The sequence below is a fragment of the Polypterus senegalus genome, chromosome 10 (genome assembly GCF_016835505.1).
Source record: "Polypterus senegalus isolate Bchr_013 chromosome 10, ASM1683550v1, whole genome shotgun sequence".
NCBI classification, from domain to species: domain Eukaryota; kingdom Metazoa; phylum Chordata; class Cladistia; order Polypteriformes; family Polypteridae; genus Polypterus; species Polypterus senegalus.
Window position 1 is genome coordinate 94,383,013 of NC_053163.1, and position 21,355 is coordinate 94,404,367.

Genomic DNA, 21,355 nt, shown 5'->3' on the forward strand with positions numbered 1-21,355 from the left:
TGCAAAATAGAAAAGTATAGTATTTTCTTTTACTTATGTGGGTATTTTATCCATAGAGTAATAAAAGCTTACATAATACATTATGGACAATGCTGCACATCCTTTCTCTGACACACCAGCATTGAGCACTTTCAGCCAATGAATTGTTCAACAGAAGTGTGCCAGGAAACACTCCAGGGGCTCCTTCATAACTACGGCAGTGCACCTTTATAATGCCTCACTGTGGCTGCTCTCTTGTCTTTAGTCAAGTCAAAATTTTTCATTTTTTTGTCATTTTTGTCTGTATTTGTGTATCATGCTCAGCCACGATGCTGAACTGCTCAGCCACATGTAGCCACAAACCAGAATCAGGCAGCAGAACTACACAGCCACAAACCAGCCAGGAAGCACACTGATAAAATTAATTATTTTATGTCTTTTGTTCATATTACTGTGAAGGAAAGCAGTCATTTTTTAAAAATGCTATACTGCATATTTTTGACGAGGACACAATAAAATGCACCATCATGTACATTGCTGTTTTTTCCCCATATGAAAATCTCACTGAACAGGAAGCTGTCCCCATTACAGAACATAGCAACTGTCTTATCCTAGTTGAGGATATGGACACTTCTGGTGACTTTTCTCTTTCACTACAGATTGTTATTCAAATATAAAATGATAAACAGATGCATACTGAATTAATACATGAAAACACTTCCAGATAGGAACTAAATGCTTTTCTTCTCATGTGAAAGGCACCCATTTCACTGGGTGTGAAACACAATGCATTTTGCAAATCTTTTGCAAAACAAAAAAAAAACACTGAGTTTTACTGCAAATTCAGTTTGCCCAAACTTAAATTTTTTATTTTTAAACTGTATAACCCCTAACACTGAGTATTGCTTTACCATTTTGTAGTAATCAGGCCAGAAAGCTGAAGTGAAAGTCCCACAAGGCAATTCATTTTTTTCCCTAAATAATGTATACTGCATTGTGGTATACAGCATGTGAACATAACTGACTGAATATTTAAATTATTTTTATAATAATTTGGTCAAGCCAAAGTGTATCATCACTTCAGAATAAAACTTTTTAACTTTGCAATATGTTCACTGTTTGAGTTTGTATATCAATGCAATATGAAAACACTATATTAAATTTAAAAAAAAAACAACAGAATTGAATGTAGAAAGATTTTTTCATTCACAGGCTGAAATAAATTTGGAATGAAAAGAGTTAATGATTGTGGATTGCCACACTGTACAGGGCCCAGGAGGGATTATGTAAAGTCTTAAGAAGGGATAAGCTTGCAGTCAAGTGTTGAACCTGAGAGGATTCACATCACTGTGCCAGCACTGACGACTCATTCACTCCAACAGGAATTAATGGAGTCCACGTGCATCACCATCAGGCATGGAGGTACGTTTATGACTCGCTTTGCTTCTGTTCTTCCTGGAATCTTATGAAACTGATGTGAAAAGTACAGTTAGAAGAGAGGGAGTTAAACATGGAATGATCCATTATGGAGAGAGTGGTACTACAAAATTTGATCAGTCTGTTACACAAAAAAAGAAATTTGTTTTTAGTTTTTAAAAATCATTACCGGAACTCTCTGTCTCCATTCCATTCCTAAATAATTTAATTCAGCTGTAATCATAGACATAGTTGAGGATGTTTCTGGGACAGCACTGCTGCCCCTTCTCTTGACGCAGCAGTAACCCTGTCTCAAATATCCTACAAAAAACTAGTTATGTGGAATTGTATGTCTACAATCTTTATGCATTTTTGACATGTTTCATTTCTGTAGAAAACAAACAGTTCTACGCTAACACAGACTGCCGTCTCATTGTGTTTCTGAACTTCTTGAAAGACAAGCTTGAACTCCCCAGAAAAGGTAACGTTCCTTTAATGTCACCTAGACAGTGTAACAGTTGTCTGTTGCTTACCTTTGAGCTCATTATTAGTTTGTGACTTCAGGCCATACTCACATTGGTCTCAGCTGTGATACCGTAGATTGTCACTTCTGCCAGGAGGCCAAGATTGGGACTATTTACTGGCATCTCTCCTAACCGTCAGAGACGTGATATTTGGCACCAGCAATACTACAACATGAAGCAAGTGCTTGCCATTTTCCCCAGTAGGAGAAGACTGACACCTTTATAAGACTAAAACATGAGGTGTCACATTAGTACCTACAGTACACCAGAATGATGTACTACCAACACTGGCAACTGTCACACGAAGAAGAGATAAAATACCATAACACGGCTTCGATACAGTTAAGGTACATTGAGGAGCATTGATTATTGCATCCCAATGATGGAATGTGAAGCCTGTCATAGTCAGCTGCTGCCTTACAAAGCAGTCAAGTAGTGCAATGCAATGCCATGATACCTCTAAGGCAGGGGTCCCCAACCTCGGTCCTGGAGGGCCCCAGTGGCTGCAGGTTTTCATTCTAACCCTTTACTTAATTAATACACTGTTTTTGCTGCTAATTAACTTCTTTTGGAGAAAATGTTAATAGACTTGTAATTTTAAGATTTGTTCCCCTAAATTTCTTCATCCTCTGCTTTATTTCATTCTTTAAATGGCACCCAAACAGAAATGAAATGTGAAGTGAGTGAGCCAACAGAAGACCAACCAAGTCAGTGCCTCAAACTCCAAACAATTTCACTCCAACCAGTTGCTTAATTAGTCGCCAATTCTCTTTTTTAATTAAACCCACTCTTTAATTTCATGGCTCTCATTGTGCAATAGCAGACATTTCTGAAATTTTAAGATTTGTTCCCCTAAATTTCTTCATCCTCTGCTTTATTTCATTCTTTAAATGGCACCCAAACAGAAATGAAATGTGAAGTGAGTGAGCCAACAGAAGACCAACCAAGTCAGTGCCTCAAACTCCAAACAATTTCACTCCAACCAGTTGCTTAATTAGTCGCCAATTCTCTTTTTTAATTAAACCCACTCTTTAATTTCATGGCTCTCATTGTGCAATAGCAGACATTTCTGAAATTTTAAGATTTGTTCCCCTAAATTTCTTCATCCTCTGCTTTATTTCATTCTTTAAATGGCACCCAAACAGAAATGAAATGTGAAGTGAGTGAGCCAACAGAAGACCAACCAAGTCAGTGCCTCAAACTCCAAACAATTTCACTCCAACCAGTTGCTTAATTAGTCGCCAATTCTCTTTTTTAATTAAACCCACTCTTTAATTTCATGGCTCTCATTGTGCAATAGCAGACATTTCTGAAATTGTTGATTTTCTCTTTTCTGAGAGCTGTTAAAACGTTTTGTGGACCTGAGCAGATCAGCATTCCCAAGACCTTCACCTTTCTTTATTTTCCATGATTATATGATGGACTCGGTTTGCTGGTCATGTTTTGGTTCATTTTGTATCTCTTTATTCTTTGGCTGCTAATTAAGGAAAAGGAAACAATTAAGGGGGCTGAGTCTTATCAAAATAAGTCAAATAAAATTAATTCAAAAGAAGTTAATTAGGAGCAAAAACAGTGTACTAATTAAGAAAAGAGTTAAAATGAAAACCTGCAGTCACTGGGGCCCTCCAGGACCGGAGTTGGGGACCCCTGATCAAAGGGTAAGACTTCAATAATGAGTTGGAATAATTGTCATCTTTGCTGTCAGACTAAGATTTTAGGTAATGTACTGAAAACTGCTCATATCACTGTAATGTCCATGACTGTCATCTGTCTCACCAGAATGACATCTTTCAGTAAGATTCAAGTTTGATGTGACACACTGGTACCTGAAAATTACAATGCGATGTATTTAACCTGTGGAGGACTGCCGGCTTCGTGCTCCGGCCCTCACCCCCAGGCTGCCAGGAGGAGCTCTCCCGACAGCAGGATCGAGCCCCGAGTTCCAGCAGGGCCTTTTGGACTATGTAGTGTTTTTACACAGCCCTGCTGGATACCTTGGGGGCCACCAGGAGTCGCTGTGGGGGCTTATGGGCTCTTTTGTGCCCTATGACCCGGGAGTACGTCACGGTCATGTGACGGGAAGGAACAACGTGCTCCCGGGGTGAAGAACAGGACTGAGTGCCCTGACCCGGAAGGAATAAGGAACTGTGGACTGTTGGGACAGAAACACCTCCGGGTCAGGGGCTATAAAAGGGCGGTGCCTCACTCCAGAAAACGAGCTGAGCTGGGAGGTAGAGAAGCAAGTGTCTGGGCGAGGAGGAGAGAATATTTGGTTTATTGTAGTTTGTAGTGATTGAATGAGTAGTGTGGAGGGTGCTTTGTGCAGCACATTGTTAGAAAACAATAAAGAGTCTTGGACTTTTACCTGGTGTCTGGAGTTATACCTGAGGGTTCAAGGGAGCACTAGCGCCCCCTACTGCCACAAACCATTTTCATGTAAGGTAAATATTATCTGAAATGTTCAGTGTTCACTGCAAAGATGTAAAGCTAGTTACTGGCTTATTTATGCACTGGCATATACTGTATCTAACGCTATTTATAAAAGTAATATCTACAAGTAATATACAGTGACTTGAACATTGACATCTTGAAATGCAAAGATAGGATAAATCCCAATGATTTCAATACAGTAAGGGAAATGTCTTTTTATGGTGAATAGGTGCCTACAATATGTGCTAATAGTGTGATGTAAAGTCAGTGATTGGCAGAGGTGTGCAATGCCATGGTTTAACAGCTGTCAGGTTAAGGTTTGCTATGACATTCGTTTCTTCAGTTAGTAAAGATGTGATGAAGCTTATCAGCATCTGTAACACAATCTGCAAAATAAGTCACCTTATGGTTCCTACAGTATACACGTATTGGAGTGGACGTTCATTTTTGTAGTCTAGGTCTGTTTGTATAGTGTTTGATATCTGTGCATGTGGTATTAATTCCAAAAATGCAGGAAATCAGAAGTGAATACAGTAGAGGCCACACAGTGCTTCGCCATTGTATGACCGATAATTCCACTAATTACAAGCTGCCTAGCATTGTCCTAAAACATAAAAATGGTTTACTTATCAGTAGCCATAGCATGTATTTAAAATGATGAAAAGTAATGCAATCGCAAGTAGAACAGTCTTCAGTTCCTCACCTATATAACATGTCTTGGTGTGCCAGATTTAGAGTATGTACAAACAGAACATACTATATACATTTGGTCAGTGGTTTATGAAATGTCGAGGGGCAGCTCTTTTGCTGTGATACTAATTTTGCTAACTTATCCCCTACAGAGCTGATTGACTTGTGTGATGAGTCCGGAAATCTCATGTTGCTCTTCCTGTGCAAGAACCAGATGGAGAACACAAAACATCTAGTGCCAGGACGATGCACCTTCATCGTCTGCCGAATTGCAAGTAAGAATGGAACACATGGTGGTTAAGCAGAAGAACCAGCCATAAGTTGTTGCTTGATCTCCATGTTTAGAAAAACAAAAGGCCATTAAAGGTAGACAGAGTAGATGAAGAATGAGAATCTCAAAGTGTGTGGAAGCAGGTGCATGAGGACAGTCTAACTTTTTAAGGCAGGAAGGTAGAAGAGGAGTATGTGGCTGAAGCAACAGCCAAAGAAGTAGAAGTCTCAAAAAACACTAAGAGATTCAACTATCCTTTCATACTCTGAGCCTTTATATCCTGAATGTATGTTATCAGGACACACGCAAGGTATCCTCCCTGAATCACATTCAAAGGCAGTTACCAACCATGTCACCAGTCATCCTAAACTATTCATCTTTCTTATTTGGGAGAAATCCCAAGATGACCACAGATACACATGTAGAGTGGGAATGGCATGCAAACTCCATACCAATAGTGACAGGTGTTAGTTATTGAAACCATAAGGAAGAAGCATTAACTAGTGAGCCGGTATGATAGCCATGACATAACTACTAAACCTAAAAATGTATTTATCTTTTAAATCATACATAAGAGATAGCAGGGTGTGATGTCCATGTTGACTTTGCATGTTCTTCCTATGTCTGACTATGATTTTCGCATAATTCTGCTTTTCTCTCAAATTCCAAATATGTCCATGGTACATTATTTGGCACCTGTAAATTTAATCAGGTGGAATAAAATACTTGTGTTATTTTGTCCCTGCAATGGAATGGCACCCTATGCAGCGATGGTCCCAGCCCTGTGCCTCATGCTGCCAGGCAGGATCCAGAGTCTGCAACCCAAAAACAGACAATGTGGGAGCAGATAATGGAATGGATGGGCGGATGGATGGATGGTAATGCATCAAGAATGGATGCCAGACCAGAGTCTAGAACCTAGTTTTGACTGCCACCTAGGATGTTTGGTGTGGAGTTTGCATGTCTTTCTTACGGACACTCATTTTGGTCACCTCCCTTATTCTAAAGACATGCTGTTAGCTCACTTGCTCACTTTAAATTGGCCCAGTTTAATCAAATGTGCTTTTTAATTAACTGACTACCCTTCTGCCTAGGGATGGTGATGTCCAATGGCCATTTCTATCAGGATAGGCTCATGCAACTACTTGCTGGATATGCTGGTTTTAAAAAATGGGTGAATATTTATTACTGCAAAATTATTGGACAGCACCAGTAAGGATTTCTTGTTACAGACTTGTGTCATCTAGTTATCCTGGCCTCTTCTCAGGGTAATGTTAAGGGGGGTTCAGGGATCTCTCTGTCACTAATCAATCAATCTCATTTCACCTTCTCTGCAGTCTGCAGCATAAGCCTTTCTGATGAAGTCCTTGACACGCAGTATTCAGCTCCAGTATCTACATGGACCACAGATTAGCTGTTCTCGGTCACTGGCATCATGGTAACTCCTAAAGAGCAAAAAAATAAATAAATAGATGATGTACTAAAGTAAAGATGATGAATTTCTGTTGCTAGGGGAGTTTTGTTTCATTTAAAAGTTAATGTGAGGTCAATGTCTGCTACTACTTTAATGATGCTGTACTGGAAAAGAGCACTCAGAGACTGGATGAAGGAGGGCTGAACGGGCAAATAAGCAGACAGATGAATGGATGGATATATTCAAAGTTGGATGGATGTAAACAGGGATGAATGGATAGGTGCTTACATGGCTACTACTGCAATCTTCATATAATTATATCGCACAACGTTTTGTTGTTTTGGCCCCCTGTGATCGTGACATGTGTGTGTGTAGAAACGGTAACATTATGGCTTTTACTACAGAGAACTGAACTCTGACTCCTGGAGTTGCTTTGCTGAAATGATGTGCAAATAGGAGGATGACTCAAATGAAATGACAGCATGTAATGCCCTGAATAAGTGTACTGTATTCTGACACAGCTTGCTTGTTTTTAAAGAGGAACTTATAAAACAAAAATGTAGAAAAATACATTTAAACGAGAAATGGACTTCCTGCATACTGAGTGAAATTTGTAGGTAACAAGCCCAACAGTAACATTCACTGAGTTAAAGATGGGAGATAGTCCCCTAATGAGCCAATGAGAAGACTGACTGCAACAAAAGCCTGCCTCAGCCTTGACACTCTAAGCTATCATTAGAAGGCCCTCTTTTCTCTGTCAGCCCTATTTAGTTAAATATAGCTGTCTTCACAGGTAAGAATACCAAGGATTAAATTACACAATCACACAACACCATACTCTAGTCTAAAATAAATTATTCAAAGCCTGCTATTAGTGACAGTCTGTGATGCTTGGATATATTGTCAGTCTGACACGTTTCACTCTTTTTCCACAGAAGAGGAGAACGAGAGTTTGTACAACATAATCGTTCCAGTCATTGACAATCCTGGACCAGATCTTCTAGGTACAATCGCTGCCTCCTTCTCTTGAGAACTGAGATTCCTTTACTTTCTGCACAATCCATTTAAATAAATAGATAAGACAAGTAAGGATGGAAAGTGCAATACAGAGGCCCAATGAAGAGGGTAGACCCTCCACTTCCTTTTCCCTCCAGTGTGTTTGTGCTTCCATAAATAGTTTTGACTAATTTCTAATAATTGTATCCCAACAAAAATAAACAAGATACAGAAATTCAATACATTTGTCTTAGCACAGCACTTCTGTTTTCAGGCACGATGGTCAGTTACCCGCTGGAGGTGTCTTCTGGTCACAGTTTATATGTTTTCCCGGTGTTAGGGTGAATTCTCTGGTTTTCTCCTACAATCCAAAAACTTGCAACTTGGCTTACTGGAGACTGTCAAACTGGCTGGCACGTATGAGTGTATTCTTTACATTTTGTCTGTTACTGCCAGAACACATCCTGGTCCAAGTAAGAGGAAAAGGTGGAATTTTGATTTTTACACCCGTATGGTTGCATGTGCCAGAGTTTACCTCAGTATATTTTAAAACAAGATAGAAACACTCGGGTGGGATGAATGGGATAATTTTCTTTAATGGAATAGATACGTTTTCTAATTAGTGACGGTCTATTTCAAATTCATAGGTGATTGATAAATAAGTGTTAACCTCAGACGTTAAAGATGGCATTTTACTATTGTATGCACTTTTTTTTTTGTTATTCTTTTACAGCAATAGAGTTAAGTCTTGACTTGTAAAATATACTGTTGAAATATTTAACTTACCTCAAATAATCTACATGTTTTGTGGCATGGTGGAACAATACGCCCCAGGGGCCTGGATTTGATGTCCAGCCTGGTCATTATCTGTGTGGAGTTTGCATACTCGGTCTCCGAGCTTCTATGACTCTTTCTGCTGGATCCCAAATACATGCAGGTTAGACTGATCATTGACTTGGTCCAGTTGGAGTGCATTTGCGCTGTGATGGTTCCTGCCTTGTTGCAAATAATAGTAAGACAGAACTCTAGTGAATCTTTAGTTTCAGAAATTAATAAAATTGCCTAAGTGGTAAAAACTGCTTCACGTCCCCAGCGACATGAATAGATTTGCAGTTTGAATGTGGTTGCTTGCCTTGAACCTCAAGATGCCAGGCCAATCTTCAGCTCAATGCAAAATACAATGCAAAAAGTGAAAAGAACACAAAAAAAGATAAAACAACATGGATAAATGGACAGAAGCCCTGTTAAATTCACTAGGCTGTATAAAAAACATACGTTTATTCTCCGATTTCAAACAACCATCAGAACATGCAAAAATATCACCGCAATACACCTAGTCAGTCCGAGAGTCTGCAAATTCATATTTAGTCAAATAGACTGTTTCACTGTAAATGTGAATTTCCCCTTGGGATTAATAATCTATCTATCTATCTATCTATCTATCTATCTATCTATCTATCTATCTATCTATCTAAATATACAGAATGCCTATAATTTGTCAGCAGCGTGATTCTTCCGTATTTTTTTGAATGACTAAAAATTCCTTTGTGTTGAAGCCTACTGCGACCACCAATGCTGTCTGTAGCACTGACATATTATCACGCAGGCACTCCCGAGATGAGACTTTTTACTAGATACTGCCTTCTACAGGATTCACAAGTAAAACGAAGAATTCTGGTTTCATTTTTGAGGAGCCGCAGTGGCCTAATGAACTCTATTTTGGCAGGTCTATACTGCCACCTGCTGGGCAATTATAAGCATACAGTACACAATTACAAGCAAAACGGCACTTTACTGCAAGATCTAACATTATCACTGCTTTTACAAAGCAATTAAAGTGAATATCAGAAACGTGTATAAAATAAAACAAAACATTAAACAGATATACATTTATTTATTTTCTTAATACATGTGTAACTACTCAATATCATGGAGCAACCAGGACTTACTAAAGCATCATTGGGTCACATATGCATTTATATTGCATCAATTTAGAGTGGCCAATTAACATCTCAGACAAAAAGTAAGTGAAACAATAAATAGAACAGAACATTAAATCTAAAATAATGGAGATTTCACTGACATGGGTTAAGAGCACATATTTTAAAATAAAACGTAGTTGTATTAAGAAAAGTTTGCTTGGCCAATGCCCCATTATCATGTGTAGACGTGTGAGTTAGTAACATTTTGTAACAACTAATATTAATATTTTCTTTTATTTATGCTTGAACATTTCTCTTAATAAGCACCACTGGTAACTGCCTGAAATTGGATGGACATAATGTGTAGTCACCCATCAGGAAAAGAATAGTAATTATATAACCAGCAGAATCTCATACAATAACTGAGGCATCTGAGATAGATCATGGCTGGGCAGATCCAGCAGTCCAGGAGTCTAAGGAACGGCACTTGTTGCTGACTTCATAAAGACAAATGCTAATTCACCAATTAATCTAAATTACTGCTCATGTCAAGGTCTGATTCTAATTATGTTGTTAATAATAATAATACTAATTATAAAATTACACTCTCACAGTTACTTGATTAATTTGAAAATCACAGAGGCTAGAGCCTGTCCCTGCAGAATCATGGACAACACAGAAACCAGTGCACCGGTACACTAGAAGGCCAGTCGCTCTTTCATAAACCCACACTCACGGATGGTCAATTTGGAAATCTCAGTTAAGCTAACTTTTGAAAGTGTGGGAAGAAAACTGAGAACAAAACATAAAACTCATGTAGACATTGAAAGAGTGTCCAAACTCCACTTGAAAAATAAACAAGTGCAGAATTCAAATCCCACACAGTGGGCCTATGATGCAGCAATGCTAAATAATACTGTTATAATACTTATTATTATTATTAATAGTAGTCGTAAGAAGTCAAGCAAAATCATACCTTTAGTTGACTAGCTGAACAGGTTACAATATGCAAACTTTCCAGGCACTGAGGCCCCTTCTTCAGGCAGGTTGTAATATATAACTACCATATTAATAGAAGTAATCTATACAGTATATATAATTCACTTAGGGCACGCAAGACACTGAGCGTAAGCAAGACATTGAGGGCATGCAAGACAGAGCCCCGCCCGCCAACTCTAACTCTCCTACCACGTCATGGGATATGCATGACAGAGCAACGCACGCCAACTGTAACCATCCTCTCGAGTCCAGCGTCGCACTCAAGGCACGCAACAACTCACCAAACACAGCCTCAGTTGCTTTCGTCTGTGCAAAAGTCCACATGCACCTCTGAGTCACGTTGACTTTACACCACACGCAAGACAGACAGCCAGGATCGCCAACTCACAGAGCCCCCCCCGCCAACTCTAACTAAGGGCAAGTAAGACAGAGAGCCCTGCCCACCAACTCTAAGACCATGGGATACGCACGCATTTAGTGTATAAGTGGATAAGTAATTGCATGTAAACGATTCACCAAAATCTATTGTATGTAAACGATACTGTTTAAAACATTATTGTTTTTTCATCAGCAAGCCCGGTTTCCACGTCTACCTGTATTAGTTTAAATGGCACTTTTACCACTGACTTATCATGTTGACTGGGCAACACAGTGAATGCGGCGTCTATCTATATATGTCTGTGTTTTCCGTAGCCTGCTACAGGAAGGTACTCTCTTGACCATTGGCACTGGTTTCGCTTCTTGCTATTTTCATTATACTGTGACGGTGGTTTCCTAAGCCTTTGTTATACTGAATTCCTTTCTCACCGTTTTCCGGTCCTATTCTTACACCGCCATATGCTACGGCGGGCTTCAGCTAGTCAACAATAAACAAATACAAGTACTGTGGTATTATGGCTAGTTTCAAAAAAACAAATGAAGAGATTAATATTCTAATATAATCCTCACATTAAAATTGACTTTAATTATTGTCAATGGCAATTTATTTATAGAGCACATTTAAAACAACATGAGTAATGCTGTAGCTAAAGTGCTTTACATTTAAACATACAATACACAAAAAATAAATAGAATAAAACAGAATAAAACAGAATACAACCAGCAGCAAATTAAAAACAAACAAATAACTAAGAGGAGGGAAACATCAGCATTACTGAATGAAGGTCACGGAGAGCAAGAGAATAGAAATGGTCAATTGAAGGTGACTCCTTAATGTAATTAGGTAAAGAACGCCACAGGCGAGGTGCAGCAGCTGCAAAAGCCCTGTCCCCTCTTAGTTTTACGCTTAGTGAGAGGGACCACAAGAGACAACTGACCGGCAGATCTAACTCTCTGGATGGCTGGTGTATAATGCACAATTCAGATAAATAGGTGGAAAACATACATATGTAGTGATATTGGTTGTTAGTCTTGTGTCAATGAGAAATTGGACAACAAACTTAAATAGGGTGGGACCATCCATAAAGCTACTTTGTGTTTAATGAACAGAATACTTTTGGGGACAAGTTTTGCCCTGCTCCTGGTGTCACTCTTGTGTCTCAGGTTTGAGGACTGGAGCACAATGCATTGCTGGTTCTTTGCTTTACTAACAGAGGCAAGACTGGAAGAGGAGGGAAGTTTTTCAGCTTTAATCCAATTTCAGTTTTACTTTATTTGAAAATTATTTGACTAAACAAGTTTGAGTATGAGTCTTGCTTGAATGTATTTTCTATGTATAATATATACATAGTAGAAATGTTCCACCAATTTACGTCAAGACATTTGGACTGAAAAATGGAGTGCTGCTGTATAATGACGACCACCTGCTCTTTCTTGAATTATAGAACAGGCAGTATTTATAGAGAATCCTTACATGATCAGCAAAATTCAATCAATCAATCAACATTTATTTATATAGCACATTTTCATACAAAAAATGTAGCTCAAAGTGCTTTACAAAATGAAGAATAGAAAAATAGAAGACACAATAAAAGATAAACATAAGTCAACATTAATTAACATAGAATAAGTAAGGTCCGATGGCCAGGGTGGACAGAAAAAACAAAACAAAAAAAACTCCAAAGGTTGGAGAAAAAAAAAATCTGTAGGGGTTCCAGACCAAAAGACCGCCGAGTCCCCTCTGGACAGTCTACCTAACATAAATCAAACAGTCCTCTTTGTATTTAGGGTTTTCATGGAAGGACTTGATGATGATGGTCACGTAGACTTCTGCCTTTCAGTCCATCAATGTTGGTGCATCATGATGCTTTGAGTAGGTGGAGGTGGCGCAGGCCACCACCACAAAGAAACCGGAAAAAGAAACAGAAGAGAGAGTAGGGGTCAGTACGGATTTTGGAGCCACTATGAATAGTTATTATGATGAATTGAACATACAGAGTATCAGTATTAAGTTAAAGTGAAGTTATAAAAAGGCCATGTTAAAGTAATGTGTTTTCAGCAGTGTTTTAAAGTGCTCTACTGTATTAGCCTGGCGAATTCCTATTGGCAGGCTATTCCAGATTTTAGGTGCATAACAGCAGAAGGCCGCCTCACCACTTCTTTAAAGTTTAGCTTTTGGAATTCTAAGGAGACACTCATTTGAAGATCTAAGGTTACGATTTGGAATATAACGTGTCAGGCATTCCGATATATAAGATAGAGCAAGATTATTTAAGGCTTTATAAACCATAAGCAGAATTTTAAAGTCAATCCTGAATGACACAGGCAACCAGTGTAGTTGACCCCTAGAAATACATAAGCAGCTGTCTCAGGCAACTCTACTAAAATGTATCAGTTGAAATGTTATGGACATATAAAATGTTAGGTTATCTTATCTCAGTTTTATGAAAAAAAAAGGATAATGTTTTCATATACATTTGAAGACCAGCTAACACTTAAGGAAGCTGAGGCAGATGTTTCATTGTTGTTTAATTAATACAATTAAAGGAGAGGGAGCTCCACAAATTCTTGCTGTTGCATAATAGTACTTTGGAAAACTAAGTTGATCCTGCCTAGTATTTGTGATAATACCTAATCTAAATGTAATACTGTTATTAATTTCACAATGTGTGAAATTAAACAGGTTAGAAACCTGTTTTTAAACCATGCAATGAACTGTTTCTTCTCACCATTTTCTAAATACTTTTTAATAATACAGAGTTTTCTTGAACAGTCATAAAATGTCAGATTTGTGGGGATTTTTACATCCACATCCAAGGCAATATTCCTCTTTCTCCTCTGTATTATAACTCAAGGGCCAATCCCTGTGATTTGTACATCTACAATTCGTGATTCCACCTATTTGCGGGTTCGTCATCAATAATTAAATGGAAATTATTTTGTGAGTTTTACAACCTATTGCAGAAAACTGCTGGCTACATTCTTTAAATGGATTGCAAATCCCAGCAACCCCAGTAGTACTGCATCATTGAGTAGCTTCAATGGTTGCAAGAAGGGTTGCTAGGTGAAAGATAAGGGTGTTAATTTTAAACTTAAGCCATAACAATCCAGCAGGATTGCAAACGGTGGTGTCTTTTTCGTTTCAACACCTCACCATACAATTTGATTATAGTAATACCTATCAGATTACAGTTTTCTATGAATTTATGTTTTTGTCCTATGCATGCTTGTTGAAGTGATTTTGTCTGGGCTGGAAAATGTCTCCTCCTGGGAGTGTTTCCAGCTTCTAAAAATCTTATGTCAGCATCACGGTAGAACAAAACTTGACATAGCTTTCAGGAGGCTGCACACAGGGGATTTCATTTCATAACTAAAACCACCATCATCCGTACCTGTGAAACTGGGCCCTAAATGTATTTGTGGATTTTTACTTTCACAGAGGTCCTGCTCACCTAACTCCCGGGAATCACAAGGGATTACTTTACATCTTAAATGTTATTACATTTCTTACATTTTCCTCTTAGTATTGGCCACAGCAAACAATAACATGTGTTTCTATATATAGTTTACAGGTCCTTTACTGTCCTGAGGGACTTTTCTGTCCCTCAGTGCTGGTGTACCTTTCAATCATGCCTTGATCTCAAATTGTCCAAATTTTACTTAACATGATTATTTCTAAAACAATGATCATGCAGTGAGTAGTATTACAACTTAACACCTGTAGTAACTTGCTTTGATTCGTGACCTTGACTGAGTGAATTATGAAATACTATTTGGTGAATTCCAACAAAAGAGAACTGTAACAAATGTAGGAGGAAAAATGCACAGAGTTTCATGAAACCCCTTCGGGGTTAGTTTTATTGACTGTAAGGATAAATCAATACAGACAATATGAAGTATCTATCTATCTATCTATCTATCTATCTATCTATCTATCTATCTATCTATCTATCTATCTATCTATCTATCTATCTATCTATCTATCTATCTATCTATCTATCTATCTATCTATCTATCTATCTATCTATCTATGAAATACTGTATGACAAAACAAAACATGCAGTTCCCTCCATAATTTTTAGGACAAAGACACATTTTCCTTGATTTACTCCTCTGCTCCACAGTTTAAAATTACAAATCAAACAATTCAGATGTGATTAAAGTGTGCATTGCTGGCCTTAACATAAGGGTGTTTGCATACTTTTCAGTCACACCGTATAGAAATTAAAACGCTTCATTTGCATGGACCCCCCATTTCAGGGTATCATAATGTTTGGGACATAGCAAAGGTAGGTATATTTAAGTAGTCATATTTATGACTTTGTTGCACATCCCTTACATGCAATGACTGCTTGAAGTCTGTGATTCACAGGCATTAACATTTGTTGAGTATCTTCTCTGGTGATGCTCTGCCTGACCTCTAATGCAGCCATTTGCAGCTCCTACTTTTATTTGGGTACTTGTACCTTTAAGAATTCTCTTCAGCATGTGGAAGGCATGCTCAATTGGATTTTAAATCAGGTAATTGGTTCCTGTGTTGCCTTAGCGTATGTTTGGGATCATCATATGCAATGAGTTTGGAGACATTTACTGGGACTTGAGCAGATAAGAGGTTTCTGTACACCTCGTAATTAATTGTGCCACTTCCACCAGAAGTTACTGTACATCATCAATGAAGATAAGTGTTCCAGTACCTGTGGCAGCCATACATGCCCAAGCCATAACATCCCCATGTACCCAGCAGGGGGGCGCACACTACCTGGGAATATGTTCATTAGAAATTGCAGCCTTTACTAAGTATATATATATTGTGACACTAGAGGGTGCTGTCGCTCCTGAAACCCCACAGACAAAATGTCCAGACACCAGGTAAAAGCACCTAGAAATATTTTTTTATTATTTTCTTCAATCAAGTGCACAAAAGCACCACCACCACGATACACAATAAATCCAATAATCAATAGAAATACCATAAATCAATCCTCCACTCCCAGCCTCTACCTCCCAACTCCAGCTCAGCTTGCTGGGTTTCCCACAGTCCTTTAAATAGTCCTTGACCTGGAAGTGCTCCTGTCCTTCTGTCCATGTGATTCAATAGCACTTCCGGGTCAGATTAAGACTTATATTTTTTCTTCAGCCCGGAAGTATTTCTGTTCTTCCTTCCCCATGACTTGGGAGTACTTCCGGGCTACAATGAAAATAAAAATCCCTGTGTCTCCCTGCAGCGTCCCATGATTGCACCCACAGCACTCAGCAGGGCTGTGAAGCCGAACTCCATCTCTCATTGTGCCCTGCAGGAATCCGGGGTACCTCTATGATGCAGGGAAGATGCCGTCTAGCGGCCTGGATGTGTCGGCTGGGATGAGCTGCCGGCTGTCCATCACAATATATTATATAAAAAAAATCTCTTTACCACAGTGAGGATTCTTCTGTCATCAGCAGTGGAGGTCTTCCTTGGTCTACCAGTCCCTTTGTGATCACTGAGCTCACCAGTGTGGTCTTTCTTCTTAATGATATTCCAGACGGACAATCCTAAAACATTAGATAATCCTAAAATTTTAACAATGTCTCTAATAGTTTTATCCTTGTTTTTCAGCCTCAAAATGGCTTATTTGATATTTATTGGCACAGCTCTTGTCCTCATATTGAACAATGGCAACTACAGACTTGTGTAGAAAAAGTGTTGTAACTTCTACATGCTGTGACCAAAATACATGCAGACACCCCTAAATTAAAGTCTGCAATATGCACTTTAATCATCTTCTAATTGTTTGATTTGTAAATATCTGTGGCACAGAGGGGTAAATCGAGGAAAAATGTGTCTTTGTCCCAGGCAGGGCACTGCATATGTATGAATCTGGAAGAAAAGAACTTCGTAATAATAAGGATTATTAATAAGCAATAAATAAAAGCAATAATAGAATAAACAAAAGCAAAAAATGCAGATCAGCAGGTAGCCTTTATGCACCACACTGTCACGACTGTGGCTTCTTATTATAAAGAGAGGGGTTGCCCACATCTGCTCACCCTTGAATCTTTCCTTGTATCTGCTGGCTTTTTGCCATGACCTTCAGCTGATGTATTCTACTTCACTCACGCCTTAACTCTACAACCTTGGAAGTTGAAACAGTAAAAACAACGAAAACATAAGCTAAAGATTTAATAACAAGTAACAAAATACATGCATGGCTTCGCATTCAGGTGTGCTCAGAGACTTTAACTGTTTTAAAAGTTGGAACATATTTTAATTTTCTAGTTACTTATTCAAAGTGTTAGTTCTCACAATTTAGTAAAAGTGGGTCATATTGTATTATAACAGTGATGATAGACTATAACTATATGTACACTATTAGTAGAGTACATCAAATATTTGAATACCACTTTACAATATCATCTGGTTAAAAACAGAGCCTAAATAGGCTTGTGGGGGCCAAAATTGTTTTCATAAAAAGCAGAGATACCTACTTAAGTCCTGAACAAAGTACACCGATTGATATGCAATTTTCAATTGTTGGTTGCGTAGAGTCTATGGTTAATTGTATTTCAAATTTTTAAACATTAACTTTTTCAAAGAAGTACCCAATGGAAATTTAAAATCTTGTGTGGAAATCTCAAGCAAAAATTGTTGGTTGCATCCATACAAACACAAAGAAGAACAGTGGGGCTTTGCCAATAAACTGATTTTCCATGATCACAGCTTTAGACATGTTCTTTATCAGGTACTGTATGAACAGCGCTGAGATTAATTTCTTACCTTGCATGGTTGTACTATGAGTTTAAGAGTCATTGTGTTCAGGAGGCAAAGATTTCAGTCAAAAAGGCCAGCCCTGTAACCCAAGTTGAATTTCTCTAGACTTGCAGCAAAGAAGTGTGCATATTTCTGTGAGGAAGCTGTGAAAGCATTCAAATATCCTGCTGTGACCCAACATCTTGTCTCATTATAAATTGCTCTTGACACCCAATGAGTAAAGCTTAAATCAGCCTTCAGCTTGCACTGCCAAGAGAGTAGTGGTAAGAGTTTAGCTGATCTATTGGGAACGTTGAAGTACTGGTAGTCTGCAGTCATGTGGACTGGAAAACCTTTGATTTGAATAATTGTTTCTTTTTTAACAGGTTTATCCATATATTTGATATAATATTATAATCCTAGCTATTAGGACAAGCACCACTAATGAAAGTAAGATTAACTGTCAGTTAGTCAGTCAGTCAGTCAATGTCCAACCCGCTATATCCTAACTACCGGGTCACGGGGGTCTGCTGGAGCCAATCCCAGCCAACACAGGGCGCAAGGCAGGAAACAAACCCCAGGCAGGGTGCCAGCTCATTGCAGGGCACACACACACACACACACTAAGCACACACTAGGTGCAATTTAGGATTGCCAATGCACCTAACCTGCATGTCTTTGGACTGTGGGAGGAAACTGGAGCACCCAGAGGAAACCCAGACAGACACGGGGAAAGATTAACTGAACCACTCAATCAGATCACAAACTTGGTCATGGAGTGGTAAATAATGGCTTGTGTTTTGGTGTAATTGACAAAAGGACATCATTCATATCACCTCTCACAGCAATATCAATTAAAGAAAAAAAATAGCATTTTAACTGGTAGCTTAGAAAGTGTATTTTAAGGTAGAAGTATGGTAGCAGCTTACTAAAATAGCTGCATGTATTACTTTTCTGATCTATTAATTTTACAGAATCATCATAGAACTATGGTAGGTGGGCACTTATATAGGTAATGTCTGTTGCAAAGCAGGAATCATCTGTGACAGGATATCAGTCCAATGCAGTGTACACTCACAGTCACAAGCTTTGAGATGTAGAATAAAAGCACAACCTATAAAGGAAGGCCACACAAACACAGTAAAAAGACGCAAATGCCACACAGATGGAACCCAAGCCAGGGACCCACCTTGATTCCACATTTTATGAGGTAGCAAAATATTTTCTGCTCCATCATGTCCTATTACTTTTTCACGAGCAGTTTGAGAAAATTAACATTATATATTTAAAGTCTGACAAAGAGTGAAATGATGTTTTCTGTTAAATTTCATTTTAAACTATAATGAAGATTTGTTTTTACCATGAGTTTTGAGTCTTTCAACAAGTTGATAAATTATGCAATGCAATACAGAGAGAATTATCTATGATCAAGTACAATTGAGTCTCATGAAAAGTAGTTAAACGTGTTTAGAGATTAGCCTTAGACTCCTAACTGTACTCACATCCATTGTCTGTCTGTCTGTAAACGAGGGCCTTGCATGTCTTTAAGATTAGAGCTGGGGGTCCACTCTGGCACAGACAATATGCAGTAGTAGTGAATGAATGTTACTGAATGTACTCAGTAATTTGTTCTTTACCTGTCTATGTGCCTCAGATTTGCTGCAGATGAATTTGGGAAAAGCCCAGCAGGATCAGCAACAGTGTCAGCCCCTTGTTCAGAAGGAGAAGGTATTACAGTGCTTGCTGCATGGTCTGTCCTAAATCTAACCATAACCTGGGTTAACCAGGAGCAGTTGTAGTGAATGGCTGAAATTACATTTCCTGAAAAGAATGTAGCTGCTCTCTCTCATATCCAGGGAGTAGGTTTCAAATCATAGCCTAGTCATCATAGTGAGGTGTTTGTGCATTCTCTCTGATGTTTGCACACCATAAAATGCACGCTAAGTCAATCAGCAAATCTAAATTGACCTTGTGTCACTGAATGGGATGCGCTTGCAACTATGCCCTATGGTGTGTTTGTTCCTACCCTGTGCTCAGTGATACCAGGGTAGGCTCCAGGTTTCTAGGACCCTGATTTTACAATACGCAGGCTAAAAAAATGGTTAGACAAATGGATGTTGCCTTCTCCATGCTCATTTTGATGTGTGCAGTTTGATTGGCAGAAACCTTGTTCAAAGTTTTGCAGCATTATTAAACTTAAGAAGGAATGTGTTACACAAAGAGTATGTAAAGTTACAACAATGCAGGTATAATTTAATTTTGTAATGGCTGCACTTGGGGCTTGTAGTTTTAAAATAGAAATAACAGACAAAAGTGAACCTAGGAAATGGACAGCAAAATAAACTGCAAAAGTGACAAAATGATATAGTCTTAACTGTATAATCTTAACAATGGCACTGAAGCCATCCATTGTACCATAGATCGGTCTCATTGAAGGCACAGTCGAATCCTTAGAAAAACTGAGATCTGATATGGATTTGGAAAAAAAAAAGAGTTTAAAAACTTATGGTAATCTATTTTTTCTTTTTTATAGCAGGTTAAAGGCAGGCCAAAGAAAGGTGAACTTGAGCCACAACCAAAACCAACCAAAGGAAAGTCAAAAGCAGATAAACGCTAACAATGTGCCAAGCCAAAGGAATCTTAAACCTTGGTATTGAGAATGGAAAACTGAAGTATGCATTTAATGAAATAACTTGGATTGAATGTCACAAGCATCTGTGGGAGATAAAGTAAAATATAAGAAGCACTCAGTGAACCATGTGTAAATCGGCAGGAAGCAAGATGACTAACTGGCCTCACACTTGAACACTGCAGCAAGCTGGGGCTGGTGACACTAAAGCCCCAGCAAAAGAGAGAGTTTCAATCATTATACAGACCTGGAGAGGCAGGAACAAAGTAGGAGTTACATATTATCCAGGGCACAGTTGACAAATCCAATGACACAGTTGTCTTATAAAAATAGAAAATTAGATCTGTGGTGAGTAAATTACAATAAAGCAATTAAGAAAAAGTGAAAAAATATAAAGGTATCAGATATAACATTTCTCATTACAAAGAGTGAATCTCAGTATTTTAACTGCTGGCATTAGAGTTTGAAATGTATCCTCTATTAAGTCAACAACATTATGCTGTTGGATTTATGGATTTATTTATTTATTTACTTTTTAGACTTCAATAAGTATGTGTGTATATCTGACTGCTGTCATTTTTTGTAAGCTGAAATGTCCATTAAGTGTCATAATTACAGCTATCTTGGCAGAATGTAATTTCTTAATGGATGCCATGTAATTATGAAGTTAAAATCAAGTATAAAAAAATAGCATAAAGGCATGACATAAACTGGCTGTAGTAAAAATTACTTGGCCAAAGCTTTCCCCTGCTCAGATAATGCAATGGCATGTGGAATTTGACAGGCTATGCTGGCTATAGACACAGAAGTGATTTATTATTAAGAAACAGAAAATGAGAAATACAGAATAAGTTAAATATGAGAGCCATTGTAAGTTGACACACACAGGTTCAAATTAAGGGTAATTAAAGGAGAGTGTCCACACCTATAACCTCTTTGATTGATAGTCAGTGTCTATGTGTAAAATAGTCGTTTAAATT

The 21,355-nt window shown here is 38.3% G+C and overlaps 1 protein-coding gene across 2 annotated transcripts; it reads left to right on the plus strand.

Annotated features, from left to right (window-relative positions):
- Positions 1-1,337: 1,337 nt before the first annotated feature.
- Positions 1,338-20,337, plus strand: c10hxorf65 (chromosome 10 CXorf65 homolog). 2 transcript variants are annotated; one of them, XM_039764572.1, is made up of 4 exons: positions 1,338-1,401; positions 1,790-1,876; positions 5,192-5,314; positions 20,280-20,337. In XM_039764572.1, the coding sequence occupies exons 1-4, from the start codon at positions 1,368-1,370 to the stop codon at positions 20,285-20,287; spliced, it is 252 nt and encodes an 83-aa protein (XP_039620506.1). In that variant the 5' UTR covers positions 1,338-1,367; the 3' UTR covers positions 20,288-20,337. The 2 variants fall into 2 exon arrangements, with proteins under 2 accessions (XP_039620506.1, XP_039620505.1); XM_039764571.1 differs by lacking the exon at positions 20,280-20,337 and adding an exon at positions 6,648-6,731.
- The last annotated feature ends 1,018 nt before the right edge of the window (positions 20,338-21,355 follow it).